This window comes from Artibeus jamaicensis, unplaced genomic scaffold, assembly GCF_021234435.1.
Source record: "Artibeus jamaicensis isolate MK-2021 breed Jamaican fruit bat unplaced genomic scaffold, CSHL_Jam_final contig_924, whole genome shotgun sequence".
NCBI classification, from domain to species: Eukaryota; Metazoa; Chordata; class Mammalia; order Chiroptera; family Phyllostomidae; genus Artibeus; species Artibeus jamaicensis.
In genome coordinates this window covers 1,219,104-1,239,814 of record NW_026522015.1, presented here as the reverse complement: position 1 = coordinate 1,239,814, position 20,711 = coordinate 1,219,104, and the positions used below count along the sequence as shown (strand labels likewise).

Genomic DNA, 20,711 nt, shown 5'->3' with positions numbered 1-20,711 from the left:
GTCCTCTTCTCTACCAGCTGAGCAATCAAAGGCACTGATCTATTCTTTCATTTAGGACATTTTATTTTTGTCCCAGTGCACCTGTTATGTTGTAAAGGTAGAGCCTTAGGTATTTGCCAGGATGGGCAAACCCACGCTGCTCCCTTGTGGTTCTGTGAGGGAGGTGGGGAGAGGTCCAAAAGGGAATAGTGCCACTTGCTCTACTCTCTACTGGCTTTCAGTCACTTTCCTCACTACCCACAATCAAATTGGGCTTTTCTGGTGCTGATTGCCAGGTGGTACCTTCTAGAATCCTGTGGATCTCTACAACAAACTCTCTGGTGAGGCTAGGAGTTTCTCCTGTCACCTCAACTCTAACAGGTTTTTTCAGTAAAAGGTTTTAAGGCTTTATTTCCCCATGCTGGAACCCTGGGTTGTGTTATCTGTTTCACTTCCAGTTGTTCCTCCCAGTTTATCTGCATGCCAATGTGGGACCACCCTGCCCACCAGCTGCCACCTCACTAGGTCTGCCAGCCACCTTGTCCACCCTGATCCTTCAGCTGCCACATTGCTATGAGTTCTCTCCCCTGGCTGCTTGTATCCACCCCTCCTACCAGTCTGGATGAATGTTTCTTCTTTAACTCCTTGATTGTCGGACTTCTATACAGTTTAATTTTCTGTCAGTTCTAGTTGTTTTTTGTTTTTAAATTTGTTGTCCTTCTTTTGGTCATGCGAGGAGGCATAGTGTGTCTACCTACACCTCCATTGTGGCCCAAAGTCCAAATATAAACAACTTTTAAAGCTTCAGATAATTCTGCTCAGAGTCTTGGAATAAGAACAAAAAGAGGACAAGTTATCAGAAAGGAACTCAATGGGTACTATTTACAACTACAATAAGTGCAAAAGGTATTTGATAGCTCTAGGAAATAATAACTTGAAATGCTCAATGAACAAAAAAAAACTTTAAAAATAATTTTCATCCCACCCCCACATCCTTTCCCATAGTGTTTGGTGCTGTGATCTGTTGTGAGTGGACAGTTTCCTACCATGACCATGCCACAGCTTCATTTTCAGGAACAGAGACTAAGTTTGCTCATGGGACCAGGTCCAGACCTGAATCTGAGGTGCACTTGGGAGTCATCAGGGCCTATCCTCTCTGGGGAGGTAGAGGGACAACCCATGTGTACCTGTAGGAACACTCCACTGTTTCTGACAACTTTTGTTCCCTGACTATAGATAAGAGGCATGAGATTGCAGAACAACTTTCAAGGGAATTCTCCTTTCAACAAATTGTAGAACTGGGTTTTGTTTTTAAATTTCAGTTTAAATTCATTAAAACTGCTCTTCCCTGAAAGAGATGCAATAAAAATAAGCAGAAATAAAAATTGTAATTGGGCAGTCCACCTCAAAAAAATCTGTTATTTTACAGGAGATAAAATCCCACAAATATTCTCTTTTATTCCAGGGAAAGTAATGCCATAAAGAAATGATTGTCTCATTTTGCATTGCCTGGTAATCAATCACATTGTCAAATGAGAAAAGTGGCTTTATTAAAAATGGAGTTTTGTTCACATTTATGAAATATATCTGTGTTGGCAGACTTGCATTTGCAGTTGCTGCAGAGTTTCCTCTTTTCAGAAATAATCCAAAACCACTGGAGGAGCAGCCCTGGTGTTTCTGAGAACAGAAGGAAGGGCCTTCCCTTTGATGCCATCTCCCAGCAGTTTCACAATTGAACACCTGGAAGCAAAAATTCTTGAATGTATTCTCTGAATACATTTCCTGGTAATTGGGAAAAGTAGTTGGTTGACCAATTTAGCTTGATCTCTTCTTTTCCTGCTCTTCTTTCATTTTCTATCAGTCCTTTTCAATAATTACTGCCTTGATAAAGAACTGACATCTGGGTCAATTTATCCGAGGAAAACTTATAAGCCATCAGATGCCACAAAAACTATATTTAAAGACTTCCACAAGAACCCAGAAGACCAAATGGCCATTTTTTTCAATTCTGATTATGTCATGAACCTTAGGAGAATGGTGAGATTTTTGAAGTAGTTGTAACCAGTGTGATCACTCAGGCATAATCAAGATATTTGCTGAAGGGACAAAGCTCATAGTAATTCCGTCTGGTAAGTAATTTCTTCTATGTTTGAAAAACTGGTAGCTACTATTTAGATAAGAATAATTTATCTAAATAGCACTAATTTGAATGCCACATTCTCAGCCTCAACATATAAACAGAAATTTTGCAGCTACTGGTCACTGTATATGGATACAACACTACTTTGTAAATGGTTTATTTTCTTCTCCGCATGTCAGCTGATTGAAATGCTATTCTTAGAATACACATACACAAAAAAGGTACACTCATACTATAAATTAAAATTTATATGTTGAGTACTATGCCTGTATATCATGGTATAAATTATGAGTTTAAGATGCTTTTCTTATAGATGGTATTTTAATTGATAGACACTTTTATTCATGATATTTGGAGCTAAAACATAGTACGTTGTTCTCTCAATAATTTGATACATTATGGGTTTTTTATCTCATGTCCAATAGCCATGCAAAAACTTAATTCTTATAGTTAATGAGTAAAGAATATCACAGTTTATGCTATGACTAGTCTTGTTATACTGCCTGTAGAGATGGACTAGTTTAATGGAATTAGCCTAATAAATCATTTCAGCTCCAAAATCTAAGAAAATGTCTGCATGGTTTTATATCCTCTTTTGTTCATTTATTGTCTCAGCAAACACTTATAGAAGACAGTTTCTGTGCTGAATGCTGGAGATAAAAAATGAAAAATATGTTTTCCCAGCACTCAAAAGGTTTGTCATCTAGTAGATCAGATTCTGGCTTGATTGGGCCCCATGTTCTTTTACCTGTGGATGCCATAGACACAGAAGGTCTTGGATTCATGAGTTGTTTCCTCTCTTAATTCATGTAAGAGTTATTGCTTATAAAATACATATATTTTGTCTTGTGGAATAATTTTAACAATAGCCCTGACCATTACATTAAAGAGAATGATATTAGCTACTATTTACAGAAGGCCAGACACCACATTAAATAGTTTTATTGCCTTATCTAACTCCTCAGTGGCCCTGTGCATGGATCCTCTTATGTGCATTTCATAGATAAGAAAACTGAGGCTTAGAGTATTTTGGTTAATTGCCTCATGCAGGAGAAGTTACTATGGCAAAGTTTAGGATTCAAGAGACTTATCTATTCCAAAGTGAATGGTCTGGACCATTATGTGATATTGGAAATATTAAGTTATGTTCTGAATATTTTCCCGTGAACTTTTTTGGATTTTATTTGTTTATTTTTAGAGAGGGAATGGAGGAAGAAAGAGAGGAAGAGAAACATCAATGCGTAGTTGTTTCTTGTGCACCCCACACTGGAGAACCTGGCCTACAACCCAGGCATGTGCCCCAACTGGGAATTGAACCATGACCTTTTGGTTCACAGTCCAGTGCTGAATCCACTGAGCCACAGCAGGCAGGGCCATAGTCTGACCACCTAAATGGACTCTTTAATTGACTACTTAATTAGTAATAGTTCATATTTTAAATTACTACTCTTGTGTGAAAACAATGCTTCTGCTTCTAAATATGCCACCCCTCTCTCCTCCCAAAAAGATCAAGTAAGTCATGTTAAATGTAAATTTATTAAATACTTTAATTATAATTCTTAGGGTATTTCTATAAAATGACAAAATATTTTGACACCATTCCATTCAATTTTGTTTCTAAACTGGCACCAAGTTTGCTAAAAATACTGTTGCTGGTAAAAGAACTAAATCAGTTGTACTTAAATGGTGTTACTGATTAAATTGCATAACTCAGCACTGCCTTTACCCTCGTGATGAGACAGCTGAAGAAATACCAAACCAAAGAGGAGTCTCTGATAAGCAGCATAGCACGTATAGTAAATGCCTTGGAAACTGTAAAAGTAATAAGTAAAAAAAAAAAAAGGAATTTACATTCTGTAGCAATTCATTGCTCTATCAGTGAGAATTGGAATCTAGAAAGAAGTTGTTTTAGGATTAATCCATTTTAAATGTCTTTATTGTCTAGTATCAGTGCTAGCTCTAAAGTTAGTATTAACTGAGATTTTACAATAAATTGAAATAATTTATTTTACTTTGACATTTTGTGTCTTATTTTTTTTGATCAAAGCAGTGTATAGGGAGAGCATCTTTCACTATGAGAGTTTACACAAGAACTGAAATACAAGGCAGCCCCTGCTTTGTGAGGGATAATTCTGGGGGAAAAAAGCCTCACCTAATATCTGCCACATTGTTTGTTTTTTTCTTTTATGCAAAACCTTTTTATTATTTTTCACATTTAAATCTATGTTTATTTCTATAAATACAGAATGAGTTTACAACAATACCTTCAATTATAATCCAGTAACATGGGGCTTATTACTAGTGTTTTTACCTTTTTTTCTATTAGTTTTTCCAATTATCCCCCATTGCTCTCCTCTACCCTGCCCACCCCCTGCTTCCACAGTCAATCCCCAAACCCTATTGTCCATGTCCATGGGTCCTTTATACAGTTCCTTGACTACTCCCTTCCCCTTCTTTCCCTTGTTATCTTCCTCAACTTTCCCTCTGGTTACTGTCAGTCTGTTCCTTGTTCTCTTGCTTCTGGTTCTATTTTGCTTGTTTGTTTGTGTTGTTCACTAGGTTTCACTTATAGGTGAGATCATATGGTATTAGTCTTTCTTCACCTGACTTATTATCATGAATGGTAGAAGTTCCTTCTTTCTTTCTGCTGCATAGTACTCCATTGTGTATATGCACCACTCTTTTTGACCCACCTACTTAATGGTGGCCACTTTGGCTGTTCCAGCACTTGGCTATTGTAAATAATGCTGCTATGATTATTGAGGTGCAGAGGTTCTTTTGAATTGGTGTTTCAGGATTATTAGGATACAGTAAGAGCAGTGGAATCACTGGATAAAAAGGCAGTTCCATTTTTAGTTTTTTAAGGAAGTTCTGTAGTGTTTTCCACAGTGACTATACCACTCTGCATTTCTGCCAGCTGTACAATAGGGTTCCCTTTTCTCTACAACTTTACCACACTTGTTGTTTGTTAATTTGTTAATGATGGCCATTCTGATCCGTGTGAAGTGGCATCTCATTGTGGGCTTAATGTGAATCTCTCTGTTGGCTAGTGATGTTGACTATCCTTTCATAAGTCAATGGGCCTCCGTATGTCCTCCTTGGAGAAGTGCCCATTCTAAAAGTCATTATCCTTTGCCCATTTTTTAATTGGATTGTTTGTCTTCCTGGCATTGAGTCACATGAGTTTTTTATACATTTTGGAGATTAAACCCTTGTCCAAGGTATCATTGGAAAATACATTTTCCCATGTTGTTGGCTCCCTTTTCATTCTGCTGATTTTTTCTTCAGCAATGCAGAAGTTGTTTACTTTGATGTAGTCCCATTTGATTATTCTTTGCTTTATTTCCTGGCCCTTGGAGATATATCATTGATAATATTGCTGCATGGGATATCCGAAACTTTACTGCTCCTGTTTTTCCTAGGATTTTCATGATGTCATGACTTATATTTAAGTCTTTTATCCATCTTGAGTTTATTCTGGTTTATAGTGTAAAATGATGGTCTAGTTTCTTTTTTTTTTGCATGTACCTGTTCAGATCTCCCCAGTCTGAATTCTACATGTTTTTAATCTATATCACAGAGCTAGGAGTTACAAACATAATCTCTCAGCTTTCATGTCATTTTTCTTATAGATATTATTAAACTTTTAGCCCCATAGGCAGAAAAAGAACAAGCTATAATGCACAAACTATTGGTTATATATCAAGCTGCCTATTTCCAAAGTCTGTTTGAGGAGATTTAAATCCAAGTTGCAGTCAGACCATGAAATAAGAATAGAAGACCAAAAGCACTACAGAAAGCAGAAGAAAGGAGACCTATAATTATCCAGCAAGAAGCACAGGTTAAAATTTTACATTCAAAGGTAGGAGAGTTATGTAAATTATATCTCAATTTTCTAGAAGTGATTTAGAAATAAAGAAAAAAGTGTAGGAAATTCTTTAGTGGAATACATACTATTTATTAATTGATAAAATGAAGCACCCCAAGTTTTGAAAAATGTTTTCCTACCCACTATAAAATTAGAAAACAATTTCAATGCATGAATGCTTTAGAAGGAAAGCGAAGTGAAGTACAGTGAATATTGTCTTCAACATCCAGTTTACCAAATGACACAAATATTTTTTTTATTTCATCAAAACCATTGTATCTGACACTACATCAATGCTATGGGCATTATAGCATTTGATGCCATTCACAGATGGGAACCCTCAGCAAATATGGTCAGGCAGGTATGTTTTAGATATTTAATGTGACTATAGAAGGATTTGAGGACAGGTACCCTACCTTTCTCTTGTCATTCTGGCTTGAAGGACCACTGCCAGGAGCTTTAAGCTGAACTTTCAATATCAGCTGGAAAGATATCAGTTCAAGGCTAACATTTCTGGTGAAAGCTTGGAATGCAAATGATTGTGCTGTTTGTTAATTGGGGAAAGAGCTATTTTTTTTGGACAACACAAGTGAAGCAGCTGTATATACTGACTGCGTATCTTTTGGCTTTAGCTGGTGTTCCCTTTGACTTTCTTGGGAAATCAGACAAGATCCTGTGGTATGGCTAAACCCTGGAAATGCAGATAGATACGACAAAAGATTGTATGCTAATTAAATGTGTGAAAGTCATCCTTCCCATGGTGATGGCTTTGAGAATTCCAGACATATTAGAGCAAAGTGGAATGCATTACTACAGATATGGCTGCAACCCAAAAGTGCTGAATACTGGTAAGGGCAAAATTTGGTTCCATGAGATTAAAAAATCAAGTTGGAGTACAAAGTCATCACCATCAAATGGTTAATAAGTATTATAATCTCTTATTTCCACAGCATTTTAATTCAAATTGCTTTTCAAATCTTGTTTTATTTTGGTCTTACTAGTAGTGATGTTAATGGATTTATACTCACATCATTGTTTTCATTTAAATAAAGCACCATTAATGTTAATTTACCTTATTGACTCAGCCACAGAACTTGTTATGAGCAAAATGAACCGGACAACAAAACAAACAAGCAAACAAAATAAAAACAAAGACACTGAAATAGAGAACAGGGAGACAGCTACCAGAGGGAAGAGAGGAGGGAATTTAAGGGGTAAAAGGGGAGGGATTTAGAGGGACAAGTATAAAGGACACAGGGACAATAACTAAGGGGGGTGGAAATGGGAGGGAGGTGGGGAGCACGGGGCAGGGTGGACTGGGATGGGAGAAATAGACAGAAAACTGTACTTAAAAATTAATTAAATTAAAAAAATGAAACAGAAGTAGAAAACCGATCCCTTGATTTGCAAACCGTCATAGTTCCACTAGAATTTGAAACAACTCAAAGAAGCTAAATTAGTAAAGTTTTTGATACTAGTCAAATCACTGTGGAAATATGGTAGAAAACTCTTTGGTGATGGAACAAAACTTGTTATCACAGGTAAGTATCAGAGAATGCAATTTTTTTTTTACTTTTTAAAAATGTTCTTTCTTTTAATTTAATTATTGTTCAAGTACAGTTTTTCTGTCTTTTACTCCCATCCCAGCCCACCCACCCAGTGCTCCCCACCTCCCTTCCATTTCTACCCCCTTAGTTGTTGTCCATGTGTCCTCTATTCTAGTTCCTGTAAATCCTTCTCCTTTTTCCCCTGAAATTCCATCCCCTCTCCCCTCTGGTCACTGTCCCCCTGTTCTCTATTTCAGTGTCTTTGTTTTTATTTGCTTGCTTGTTTGTTTTGTTGTTTAGCTTCCTGTTAAAGGTGAGATCATATGGTATTTGTCTTTCAACACCTGGCCTATTTCACTCAGCATACTTTCCAGTTCTATCCATGCTCTTGCAAAGGGTAGGATCTCCTTCTTTCTTTCTGCTGCATAGAATTTCATTGTGTATATGTACCATAATTTTTGATCCATTCATTTTTCTGATGGGCACCTAGGTTGCTTCCAGCTCTTGGCTATTGTAAATTGTGCTATGAACATTGGGGTGCATAGGTTCTTTTGGATTGGTGTTTCAGGGTTCTTAGGATATAATCCCAGCAGTGGAATTGTTGGGTCAAAAGGCAGGTCCATTTTTAGTTCTCTGAGAAAACTCCATACTGTTTTCCACAGTGGTTGTACCAGTCTGCAATCCCACCAACAATGAATTAGGGCTCCCTCTTCTCCACAGCCTCTCCAACACTTGTTGTTTGTTGCTGTGTTTATGATGTCCATTCTGACTGGTGTAAAGTGATATCTCATTGTGGTTTTAATTTTCATCTCTCTAATAGCTAGTGATATTGAGCATTTTTTCATGTGTCTTTTCAAGGTAGTAGAGGGAAGGCAAGAAACAGTTAAATTGGAATAACAGAATATTTAGGTAAAACAGGAATTAATGGGGATTAGATGTAGAAATGGTAGGAGAAATTGTAAAACAAATCCTAACAGGCACACAGACAACTTTGTGCATTTATCATAGCCGGATTCAGCTTTTTTGTACACCTGGTCTTGTACACAGTGCTCATGTATAATGTATATGATTATCATGGAAGTGTTTGGCCCAAGGACTAAGTTTATTACTATGGGTGACTTTTGTGAGTTGACACATTTCCATTTCTGATGGTGGAATGATGTTGTGAAAGAGCCTGGGCTTTGGAGTCAGGATCATATGGAGCTCTGGCTCCACCGCTTACTGCTTACGTGAACTTGCATGGTTATTCTCTTGCCTCAGGTTTGTAATTCATAAAATAGGATAAATATGCATCCAGAGGGGTTGTATGAGAATCGACCGAGATGGCGTGAATGAAGTACTTGCACATAGTCTAACATATAGTAGGTGCTGAATAGGTGTTCCCCCAATTCAAATATAAAGAAGAATTGTGTCCAGTATGAAGATGAAGAGTTGTTTGTAGCCAATAATATTTACAGAGCAGAAAGTCTTGAGAACTCATTTGTACTTCTAACTACTCATGAAGAAATGAGTCTGGAGGTATTGGTTTAGTTTTACCGCCACTTTTCCCTCACAGGCAAGAAAAATAAAATTAATATGTCTTTGTTTATGATTTTATTGATGGCATCTGTACTTTAAATCTTAATCCTTCATTTTAATCAAAATTATTTCTAACACCAACATATATTGGCCCTTAATTTCATAACCAATAAGGTTTGACTTCATTCTCATATTTTAAAAAAACTTATATTCAGAAAGAAAATGGTTCATACATAAAGTACAAATATAGTTAGAGATGTCATAAGTTTGTAGTTCACCTTTAAAAATAAAATAAATATAACTACTTATTCAATAAAAGAAAAATGACAAGAAAAATAGATAACATGATATCAATATGTAGGTTTGAAATATTATACTTTCTATTGAAAATGTAGTTGACATTTATATAAAGATTGGTAAAATTATATGCTTCTCATATTGATGCATCTGAATAGATACAAGGAACTGAGGCCATTTAATACAGATGGATTATTTGATTATGCTAAAGATTTTATATAAATGCATTGTAAAGCTAATTGATTTTTTAAGATGGTTTCAATTTTTTGGATCATGAAAAAGATTTTCACATTAAGAAACTTTGACAATATGTCAGCAGATTTCTCAAAAGAGACCTTACAGGCAAGAAGGGGCTGGAAAGAAATATTCCAAGTCATGAAATCTAAAAACCTACAACCAAGATTGCTCTACCCAGCAAAACTTTCATTTAGAACGGAAGGACAGATAAGGTGCTTCTCAGATAAGACCAAATTCAAGGAGTTCATCATCACCAAGCCCTTATTATATGAAATGTTAAAGGGACTTATCTAAGAAAAAGAAGATAAAGAAACATGAACAGTGAAAGGACAACAAACCCACAGTTATTAACAACCACACCTAAAACGAAAGCAAACTAAAAGGACAGCTAGAGCAGGAGTGAAAACATAGAAATGAAGATCTCAAGGAGGGTTAGCAACAGGGGAGTGGGAGGAGGAGATGGGGGGAGAAGGTACAGAAAACAGGTAGCATAGACAGTAGATAGAAAATAGATGGGGGGGGGCGAGAATAGTTTGGGAAATATAGAACCTAAAGGACTTGAGACACATGGACATAAACTAAAGGGGGGTAATGGTGGGGTTGGGGGGGCAGGGTGGAGGGAAATGGAGGGGGGAATAGAACAACTGTAACAGCATAATCAATTCAAAAAAATAAATAAATTTAATTAAAAAAAAAAGAAATAACATATAATGCAATTACCCAAAATATAGGTACTAACCATATATAATTAAGTACATTATTTAATACTCAGTTAACTTTTACATTGAGAAGGGTATGAAAGTTCAAGATTCATTTTATCTTGAAAAATCTAGCTAAGGAAAAGGGTAGTTGACAAAAGGGTATGTGACAAAAATAGTATATTACCACATAAAAATTTCAAGTTTGTCATTTGATTTTTGATTACTTTAGTATAGTAAATCAGAAATATTGCTATGGAGAGGTTTTTAGATAAATTTACATTATTTAATATATTGACTAGAGATTAAAATTATGTCTATATAATGTGCAATTGAAAAATTAGTGTAATATTACTTGATATAACATATTTTTTAAGTAAAGACAAAGTATGTAGTTGGAGAAATATACATTGCCTTACTATTATAAGAAAAAATACTATGGCACTAAAAGAAAGATGTATACAATTAAAATAAGCCCTATATAGCTCAATTATGTTTATAACAGGTCCCAAATAAAAATACCTCTCAAAATGGTTGCTCATTGGTTTAGTGTGAAAATCAGAAGCTCTCTTCCACAGGTAGAAATACTCAATATTTTTTCCTTTTGTTCTCAAATGAGGGTATCTAACATTTTTCTTATAAAATAGCCCACAGAATTACTAAAGTAACTCCAAGCTAGCCCAAATAGAATAGACGAAGAAATCGGTGTTTCATTAGGAAGCAAATAGGAAAGGGCTTTAACATTTATAATATCAATCATTGGTGTTTAATAAATACATAATCAATTAACATTTCAGCATTTATGTGGGATGTCTTTTTAAATACATCATGTTTTGTTACATATTTTGACATTAGATCTACCAAAAAATCTTTAGAAATATAGCTTTTAACATTACTCCAATTATGTATATATTTTATTCAGCAGATGAAAACAAAGAAGATGATGGACTTTTAAAATAGTTCAGTAGCCTTACAGGGGACATAGAAATTTTATGGAAGACATTCAGGGCCAAAATATGGTATATTTAAAATATGGTATAATAGTCATGCTAAAACTTCAAATAAACTTAAAAAAATAAAATAGGCTTTAGGTGAACCTTTTCTAAAGTGAAATAAAAACATTTTAAGGGCATTTACTTGCTACATTAATATGTATTTCTGAAAATAATCAATAAAAATGTTAATAAAGCCCTGGCTGGTGTAGCTCAGTGGGTTGAGCATGGGCTGGAAACAAAAGGGTCACGGTTCGATTCCCAGTCAGGGCACATGCCTGAGTTGTGGACCAGGTCCCCAGTGGGGGCCATATGAGAGGCAACCACACATTGATGTTTCTCTTCATCTCTTTCTCCTTCTCTTTGCCTCTCTCTAAAAGTAACAAAAAAGGAAATAAAATATTTTAAAAATGTTAATAGAAGTTCTGGAAGTGTTACTCTTTTGCTTCTAAATACAAAGCATCATAAATAATTTGGAGGTGCCCTAAAAATATGGAGTGGTTCAGATGTGAATTAAGATATATAAAATTACCCTGGCTGGTGTAGCTCAGTGCATTGAGCGCAGGCCTGCGAACCAGAGTATTGAGGTTCCATTCCCAGTCAGGGCACATGCCTGGGTTGCAGGCCATTTCCCAGCAGGGGACACACGAGAGGCAACCATACATTGATATTTCTCTTCCTATCTCCTTCCTTTCCCCTCTAAAGATAAATAAATAAACTCTTTTTTTAAAGTCATTCTTTAAAAAAAGATGTTATATAAAATTAGAAATCAACTAGGAGAACTATATTACTTCAAAACTGGGCATGGGTCCATATGCAAAGCCAAAAGAATACCTTGATAAATTCATTACAAGTGGAAGTAGATTCCTATCAAAACAAGTGACTGTGCATTGTTTAGAAAAATTTTTTAAAAGATAATTTGTTACATTCAGGAATCAGTTGAATAGAGAATGAGTTTCTACAGAGTTGCAAAACATGAGAATGTGTGGCCAAAGACAACTTAAGTTACAAAATTTATGGGGAGAGATAAGTACTTTTTGTTTTTGTTGAACATATTGAGATGGCATCGGTTAATAAAAATATATAGGTTTCAACTGTACAATTTTATTTTTTAATTTTCCCCACATTTTTTATTGTTCAGATACAGTTGTCTCCATTTCCCCCTACTATTCCCCCCAAGTGCACAATTCTATAACACACCACCTGTATATTGTATTGTGTGTTCACCACCCAAACTCAAGTCTCCTCCCATCACCATTCATCCTCCCTCTTCTACTTCCTTCCACCCTCTTTTTCTGTAGCAATTGCCATATTGCTGTCCGTATCTGTTTTATGTTTTGCTTTGCTCTGTTTTGCGCTTTGGAAGCAACTAGATTCTCATCTGAAGAGAGATTATCTAAGGTACTTCCTGGTCTTTTCCCCTATTCCAGCTATCTATTCTTCAACTATGATAGGATGAAAGAGATTAAAAACAAACAAGATCACAAATGTTGGAGCAGTTATATTACTAATATGGACTGATAAAGATGAATTAATTATATATTAGCTAGTTTTAAATGAACAACAGGGGCTGAAAAGTTCTGTATTCATTGTTTGCAACAGCCAACCAACTAAGAGGACAAACCACTAGCAAATGAATGTAATAATTACTTTTTCCAAGGTATTTAAGCACATTAGCAAATATAGGAAAAGGCTCCATTCTTAACTAGAAGCATCTTCAATGTGTGGGATTTAAAAGAAATAAGATTCTAATTTCTTAAAAAAAAACAATATTTTGGCCTGTGTTGATCCTTATTATGAATGTTTGTTTACATGATGTACAGTATATATTCAGAAAGTATTTTTGCTTCAACATTTACTTTCTATAATGTAATGCTTTGGTATTCCCACAGCGCTCCCCCTTCCCCAGCAAGTGTTCAGGGTTTTGTCTCGGTGCTAAATCCACAGCGTAATGTGAGTGCATTGCGTGGATTCGAAACCAAAGGGTGAAGGAAGCATTCTGAGACTTCATGTTTGAAAAGGGAGGATCTGTATTTTATATTTTATTACAGGTACTGATATTTATAAACTTAATAAACTATGCCATGCTATTTCATGTTTTCAAAAAAAGTCATACCCCATTTTAGCATGTACAAAAAGAACAAAGTTCAAGATGTAATTCAGGCTGTGCTATTTAATAGCTATGGGTTTGGGGGAGTTACATAATCTCTTGAACTTCTTTTCCCCTCTGAAAATAAGAACAATAATCAATACATCACAATATATCATGGATAAAAAGCCATTATAAGCACTAATTCAATGGCAGCTTTTCTTCCTTTTACTATACACCAGGTTGTTTCACAACACACAATCCTGTGTTTCTCTAATTCTTAATTACTGTTCCATTTCACCTTACAGAGAGAAGCCTTGATTCATCAGATACTGCTCCTAAGCCCACAATTTTTCTTCCTTCAATTGAAGAAATAAACCTTCATAAGGCTGGGACATATCTTTGTCTCCTTGAGAAGTTTTTCCCCGATGTTATTAAGGTATATTGGAAGGAAAAGAACGGCAATGCAATTCTGGCATCCCAGCAGGGAAATACCATGAAGACTAAGGACACGTACATGAAATTCAGCTGGCTGACCGTGACTGCAAAGTCAATGGATAAAGAACACAAATGCATCATCAAACAGGAGTATAATAAAAGAAGAATTGATCAAGAGATTCTTTTTCCTTCAATAAATAAAGGTATGTGTATACACATATCACCTCCCAGAACACTTCTGTTCCCAGAGTGACTGCCCCAAGTGTCTGTCAGGTATTAATAAAAGAAGGATATATAAATCTTTCTTAAATGTTGCTACAATTAATAGTAGCAAAATATCCTGCTATTTTCCCACAGAATTAAAATAGTATATGCTGTGGAACATTAAAAGGTAAGGAATTAAGTAATTTTACTCCTCTCAGCCTCAGATTTATTATCCAAATATTAAAGTCACATGATGATTTTTATGGTTGCTGTGTGGTTTAAATGAAGCGTCATACATGAAAGTACCTAGCAATTTATCACACAATAAATGCTCAAAAAAAGATTTGACTTTAAAAAATTATTTATTTATTTTTAGAGAGGGGAAGGAAGGGAGAAAGAAAGAGAAAAATCGCTGTATAATTGCCTCTGGTAAGCTTCCTGCTGGGGACTTGGCCCGCAATCCAGGCATGTGCCCTGAATGGGAATAGAACCAGTGACCCTTCAGTTTGCAGGCTGGCACTCAATCCACTGAGCCACACCAGCTAGGGCAGATTCCACTTTTGATTATCTTACTTGACCAGAAAATAAGAAGAATTACATATCTTTCAGGAATTTTCTCCTAAGCCACAAAGTCACAATCACTCTAGTGCTGCTATACTCAAAGGATAATCAATGAATTGTTAGGCAACAGGTGGTATCCTTCGGAGGGAACTAGATCAAGATTCAATGAAAACGGAATGATTTAGCCCTGCAGTGTTTTTCTGCTCCTAGGTTTTTCAGATTTGTATTTCATGTACCACTGTAGGTAAATTTCCTAATTAAAGATTGGGTGATGCTGACGTGTAGAAACAGATTTCCATCCTGCATAATGCGCACGTGTATCTTGCCATGGGAAACACACAGGCAATGCAGTAGTGGCGGGAGTCAGGCCAGGAAGCCTGTGGACGAACACACTAGGATGAACTGCTGCCCCGAGAAGGTGCACACAGTGAAGAGAATATCCTCTTTCCCTAAACATTCAGGGCCACTCGAGGTTCAGGCATGTTGTCTCAAAGGAGGGCCTTTGACTCAGATTCCGTACATATTTAGACATTGTGGGCAGAATGCTGAATGTGCTCTAGCCCCAGCAGTGGTCTGGGAACTCCCTAGACTCAGAACTTAAAGTCCTGAGTGTTAACAAATCAGACCAAAGGCCCCAGAGTGCCCATAAGAAGGAATCAGTTGGTGCTGTTCCCCGTGGTTAACAAGGCCTTTTAAGCAGTAGGGAACAAGCCCATAACAAGGTGTGCTAAGATCTTTGCTGTGTATGAGTCAGAATTTCGGAAGTAAGCTTTTCCTTCTCAGTCCTGAGTTTCCCCAGTGATGAAATCAGGTTTGAACCCTGGCCTGGGCTTTCTCCTGGGGCTGTGCTAAAGAGCAAATGAAATCATGTCAGTGAAAATGCTTGCTTTTAGAAATACAACATGGATGTATTTATTCATATACCGGTATTTTTTTACATTTTTGTAAAACAAAAGATTGCCTGAACAGCTCTAATTTATCCCTATTTCTATGGTTAAAAAGCAGAGAGAAAGCAATATGCAGAGCACAAGTTTAATATAATCACAGGGCCTAACTGTCCTAGTATGTTTTCATTTTTCTAGTGATCAGGGGTGACTAGCATATAGGAGAGATGGTCTCATACAAGATGTTTTACTTGGCACTGAATTTCCGTGACAAATGTACCCGTGGGCTTCTCACAGCAACAAAGTGAATGAGGGCATTTTGTTAATGTCATTCTACGGCAAATTTCTAATGTTGTTTCTTGGAAGTCTTTTGTTTGTTATTTGTTTTCATTTGTTTTTAATAAAAGCTAAAAATATAACATGGTAGCACAAATCAAAGGTGTGGTTTCAAAGAGAGATAAAACTAATGTGGTCTAAGTTTTCAATCAAATTAGGAAAAAGAATTAGAACACATGCAGATTGTATTATGAAAAGTTGTTACTTTACTAGTTTTACCTCAATCAATACATGGTAATAAGAGATTTTTATTTGTCTCTTATTGAATAAAATCACTATAAAGAAAATAAACAGACTTTTAACATAGTAATATGAATTCTTGAGGATATTTTAATATATTAGCATAATTACATTTTCAATTTTGCGATTTATCCCAAAGTCTATACGTTACACCTTTACTTTAGTTCACACCAAGAAAAGATCCCATTGAGTGCATAGAATCACATACCAGAACCGTACTCATACGGTGAGAAACATATCTCGTAGAAAAATGATAAACCAACGCAGCCACTGCCACTGTTTTCCTCCATCCAATGGTCAATGGACTTTTAAAGAAATTTCATTGTTTTATGTAAATTTGCCTTTTTATAACATTGTAGATAAATACAACTAAATGTGGCTTGGTTTATCTTCATATTTCTGGAAAGAATTGCAGTGAAATGTTGAGCTCCTCTAACGTAAAGGTCATTTGGTAAGCCTAATTAAGGAATCGGAAAGAGACGATTTTTTCAGTGCCTGACAAGGTGGAATGATGTTGTCTCTCTTTAGGTGTGATAGAAGCTGTGAGAATGCAGGACCATGAGCCAAAGAAGGCAAAAAATAAAAGTCTAGAGTATGAAAAAGGTAAGAAAAAAGATTCTGTTCTGGAGCCTCCAGCCCAGTGAAACTGATTTTGGGCTTCTGGCCTCCAGAAGTATAATGTATCAGAAAAAATATGTCATGTTAAAAAAATACTGTTCTATGGATTACTGTACAGAGTAGTTTCCACAGGTTCTCTTCCATTTACTCTCCCACAATAATCCTTTGAATGCTGGCTCCGCCATCACTGGTATGACTCTCAGCAAGTTACTACTACTCTCTGCACCTCATTTTCTCATCTGTTGCATGGATCCTCCAAAATACAACTCACTTCAGTGTTACTGGGAGATTCAGTAAGATAAGACATCTGAAGCATTTAATGTACACTATGCCACAAAATAATAATCACTCAATAGATGTTAGCTTCTTTAATAGTATTGTCACAGCTGCTAAAACCACAACTCCAGAAAATTATGTGCAAGAGCTGGAGCCATAGGGCTTATGAGTGAATGGAAAAGTCATGGCTTAGATGGGAAATTTGTCTACAACAGACTCGTTCAAACCTATAAGATTCTGTTGTGGATTCTACAGTTAAAGGAATTTGTCTTTGTAGCAACTGCTCATGTCAGCAGTGTTCACTGAAAACCATAGAGCAGCTCCTTTTTCTGTTTATTTTTTCCATTTAATAAGTGTTATATGCATTGAACAGCTACTTTGCAGTGGGCACTGTGCTAGGAGCAATGAATGCAGGGAAGACAGTAGTCTTGTATAGTATAGTCTTGTATAATATGCTCCAGTTTTGGTTAAACAGAAAAGATGTGTCCTTCATGAGCAGCATCATCATGTACAGAAACACAATATATGAATTCAATTTACTGAATTGTATGGAGTCTGGGCATCTATTCCTGGAATTGTGGGGGCATATTTTTAATGGTTCTCTCTTCCCTGTGAGCATATTTTATCTATCTATCTATCATCTATCTATCTATCTATCATCTATCTATCTATCTATCTATCATCTATCTATCATCTATCATGTGTCTGTCTATCTACACACAGACACATGTTGTCAAGAAACAATTATAAATGATTCATTAATAGTTGCTCTCATTTCTTATAGAGGTTGCCAGCATTAATTCTACAACAGGTGATTGTCTGAAAGATAAAAGTGGTAAGTTTCCTGCATATATTTGCCTTTATGTAATGCTATCACATTTTTCCCTCCTGATCAATGTAAGTTTTGAACTTCTCTTGCAGAGTTTGCCTGGGGTGGATGGGGAGTGGTAAGGGAAAAATGCAAAGAACTTTAATTGAACAGCAATAAAATAATTTTTAAAAAAGAAAAAGAAAAATCAGAATAGATTTTAGATTTTGCAGGATACACTGAGTGCTATTTTAATCCAATCCATCCTTTCCTAGTAGTCATCTTAACACAGCAAATGCTGGCTTTTGGCATGAGATGACAGTGAATTAGAGGGTGCTATTATATGCTCAGGATTATTTCAACACTGACTTTATTCATTTGTATGACTTTTGTTTCTAATGACTGGGGAACATGTGATATCAACTTGCTTCTTCATTTTTTTTGTCTTTTGTCCATTGTTGTAGTTAATAACCTGAACTAACATCTTGAATTCTTATAATACTCCTGTGAAGTGCACAATCTATTTCTTCCTTTTCACACAGAGCAATAAGATCAAATGATGTCCCTTACACCAAACCAAGCAGCTAGATCTTGGGTTTTAACCCAGGCCATTGAAATCAAGAATATACACTTAGTTCTCTATTGTTCCTCTGAGAGTCAAGTCATAGAGCAAGAAAGCCTGAAGCCAAGACCCCGAGACACAATGGATACATGGCAGGGATGAGGGGTAAGGGTAGTGTCTGTCTTCCTAGTACTACAGACTAGGATTTAACCTCAGTTGTTTCCATTACAAGTGGTATCAATATAGGTATTTACATTTTCTGAAATACTTTCCTCACCTGCCAACCAGGAATGATTAGACCAAACCCAGTTATTGTGGAGATAAGGTTACATATGTGGAATGTCCAGCATAGGCTATCTCATTTAGCTGGCATAGAATATGTACAAATTTCTGATCTTTTCTTCCTGCATGTGTACAAAGAAAGCCCCTAGAAGCATTGATACTAGCTCTGCAGAGCTCTCCTTCATTTCAAATATAAAGGGGGCTGTGGACCTCAGCTAACACCTTACCTGACCAACACAAAGGGGTTATGAGCACGTGACTTCTTGAGGTCCCTTTCCACACCAAGTACTAATGATTCTGGAGTGTCAACACTATGGAGATAAAGTTTGTTATAAGAAAATTTTCACATAAAAGACTTGGCCTTGTGGTTTATTGAGTAGCATTTGGGCCCAGCACACCATTGTCAGTTATTTCTTGACATCACATATTTCTTGCAAAACTTAAAAGATATTAAGTGCAATTAGCTTATAGTATTATAGCTATAATGAAGGACATTGAGGAAAGACAGGTGAGAGAAACTTCAGAGCATTTGGATGAACCACTTTCTTCCTGTTAACATAATGTCCTCTGCTAAAACCTGCAGCCACCTGCTGTGACCACCACCATGTGTTCATGTGTACCCTTAGTAGGAATCATATTGCCTGCACATGCAATGACTCAGATGCTTCTAAATCAGCAACCCAATTTTATATTAACCCTTATCCCTTTGATGTCAGTGTTTTATTCATTGCACTTGGAGATACACAATTACAGAGGGACTAAAAATGTGTTCTGTGAAGTCATGTTGCTGAGATTGAAATTTGGATTCTGGTACTTACTAAATGCAAATTTGTTCTCTCCCACCCTCATTTTATTTGTAAAATGGGAACTAAATGATAATTTCATAGGTTACTAGAAAAATTATGTAAAATTAAAGTTTCATAAAGCTCTCAGAATGTTTGGAATTGGTTAGTGGTTAATGAAGAACATTAACTTTAATTATAGGGGGCACTGTAGGGGTAAAGAAATGGTAAAAGTTATTTACTACAAATACTTTCTCCTCTGTGTACTGTTTCATTAAAAACACGATCTTAGTTTTTAGTATTTGGAGTGTTCCTAGTGATCTGACCTGCAAGTTCCATTCTAGGTTGTCTTGTTGGTGGTGGTGGTGGATGTTTGTTTATTCTGGGGTTTGGTGGTGTGGAGGTGTCACCTCAATGTAGATCATAAACTAAATGATTACAGCCCCTCCCATTAATGTCTCCTATCCTTTCAAAAGAACAGATGAAACTAATTAAATTATTTCTCCTAGATTTACTGCAGTTGCAGCTCACCAATACCTCCGCCTACTACACCTATCTCCTCCTCCTCCTCAAGAGCCTGGTCTACTTTGCCATCATTTCCTTCTGTCTATTTAGGAGAACAGCAGTCTGTGGCCGTGGAAAGAGTGCATAACACATGATGGCACAAAAGGATCAATTTTTCTGCATTTCTTCCGTGCATGTGTCCACTGATGATCTAGCTAAACTTCCTTTTTGGGTTTGCATTATTTAAATTCACATGCATTTTTCTATCATGTCATTATTACATAGTGGTTTTCAAACCACTGGGCAAAGACAATTTCTCTCTGTAACAATAGCCAATTTGGCCATATCTCAGGTATAGGGCCCAAGGGTGCCCTTTAACACCACTCTTCCCATTATCTTAATCAATCTTTGCTCCTCTAGCAAACCCACATAATCATACCTTCGAAATATAGACAGCATGCAGCTCCTAGTCCCATTCCTTAGTGCTCTTTATTTAGAGAACTGCCTCAAAACTTTTCATTTCACATACCCTGAAACTGATATCTCGGTTACTTGTATTCTGCATTTTGTTTTTTATAATAGTCACAATAAATTTTTTTAAAAATCAAAAGTCATTTTGTTCCTTTACTTTAATTAGACACATCAAATTGAAAGTCCAAGATAAAAGAGAACATGGCAAATGAGCTATCAGATTCAGCAATGTCATCATGGTCAATACTACCCTTGTGTTTCCTTCCCTGGGACTATAGTTATAATCCTTTCTATGGGGCATGGGTCCAAAGGGGGGCCAGAGCCAAAGGAAGGTGGCCAGGTTACTTCTCTGTCAAAGGTCACCATATTCATACTCATAC

General features: G+C 36.2%; 1 gene segment (V, D, J or C); it reads left to right on the top strand.

Moving 5' to 3' along the window:
* Window positions 1-20,464, top strand: part of LOC119049476 (T-cell receptor gamma chain C region C10.5-like) — a 31,896-nt gene extending 11,432 nt beyond the window's left edge. The window contains 5 exon segments of the C gene segment in view: window positions 2,069-2,108; window positions 13,674-14,006; window positions 16,557-16,631; window positions 17,707-17,757; window positions 19,866-20,464. Of these exon segments, the coding sequence occupies window positions 2,069-2,108; window positions 13,674-14,006; window positions 16,557-16,631; window positions 17,707-17,757; window positions 19,866-20,008 (642 nt within the window).
* Window positions 20,465-20,711: the final 247 nt, after the last annotated feature.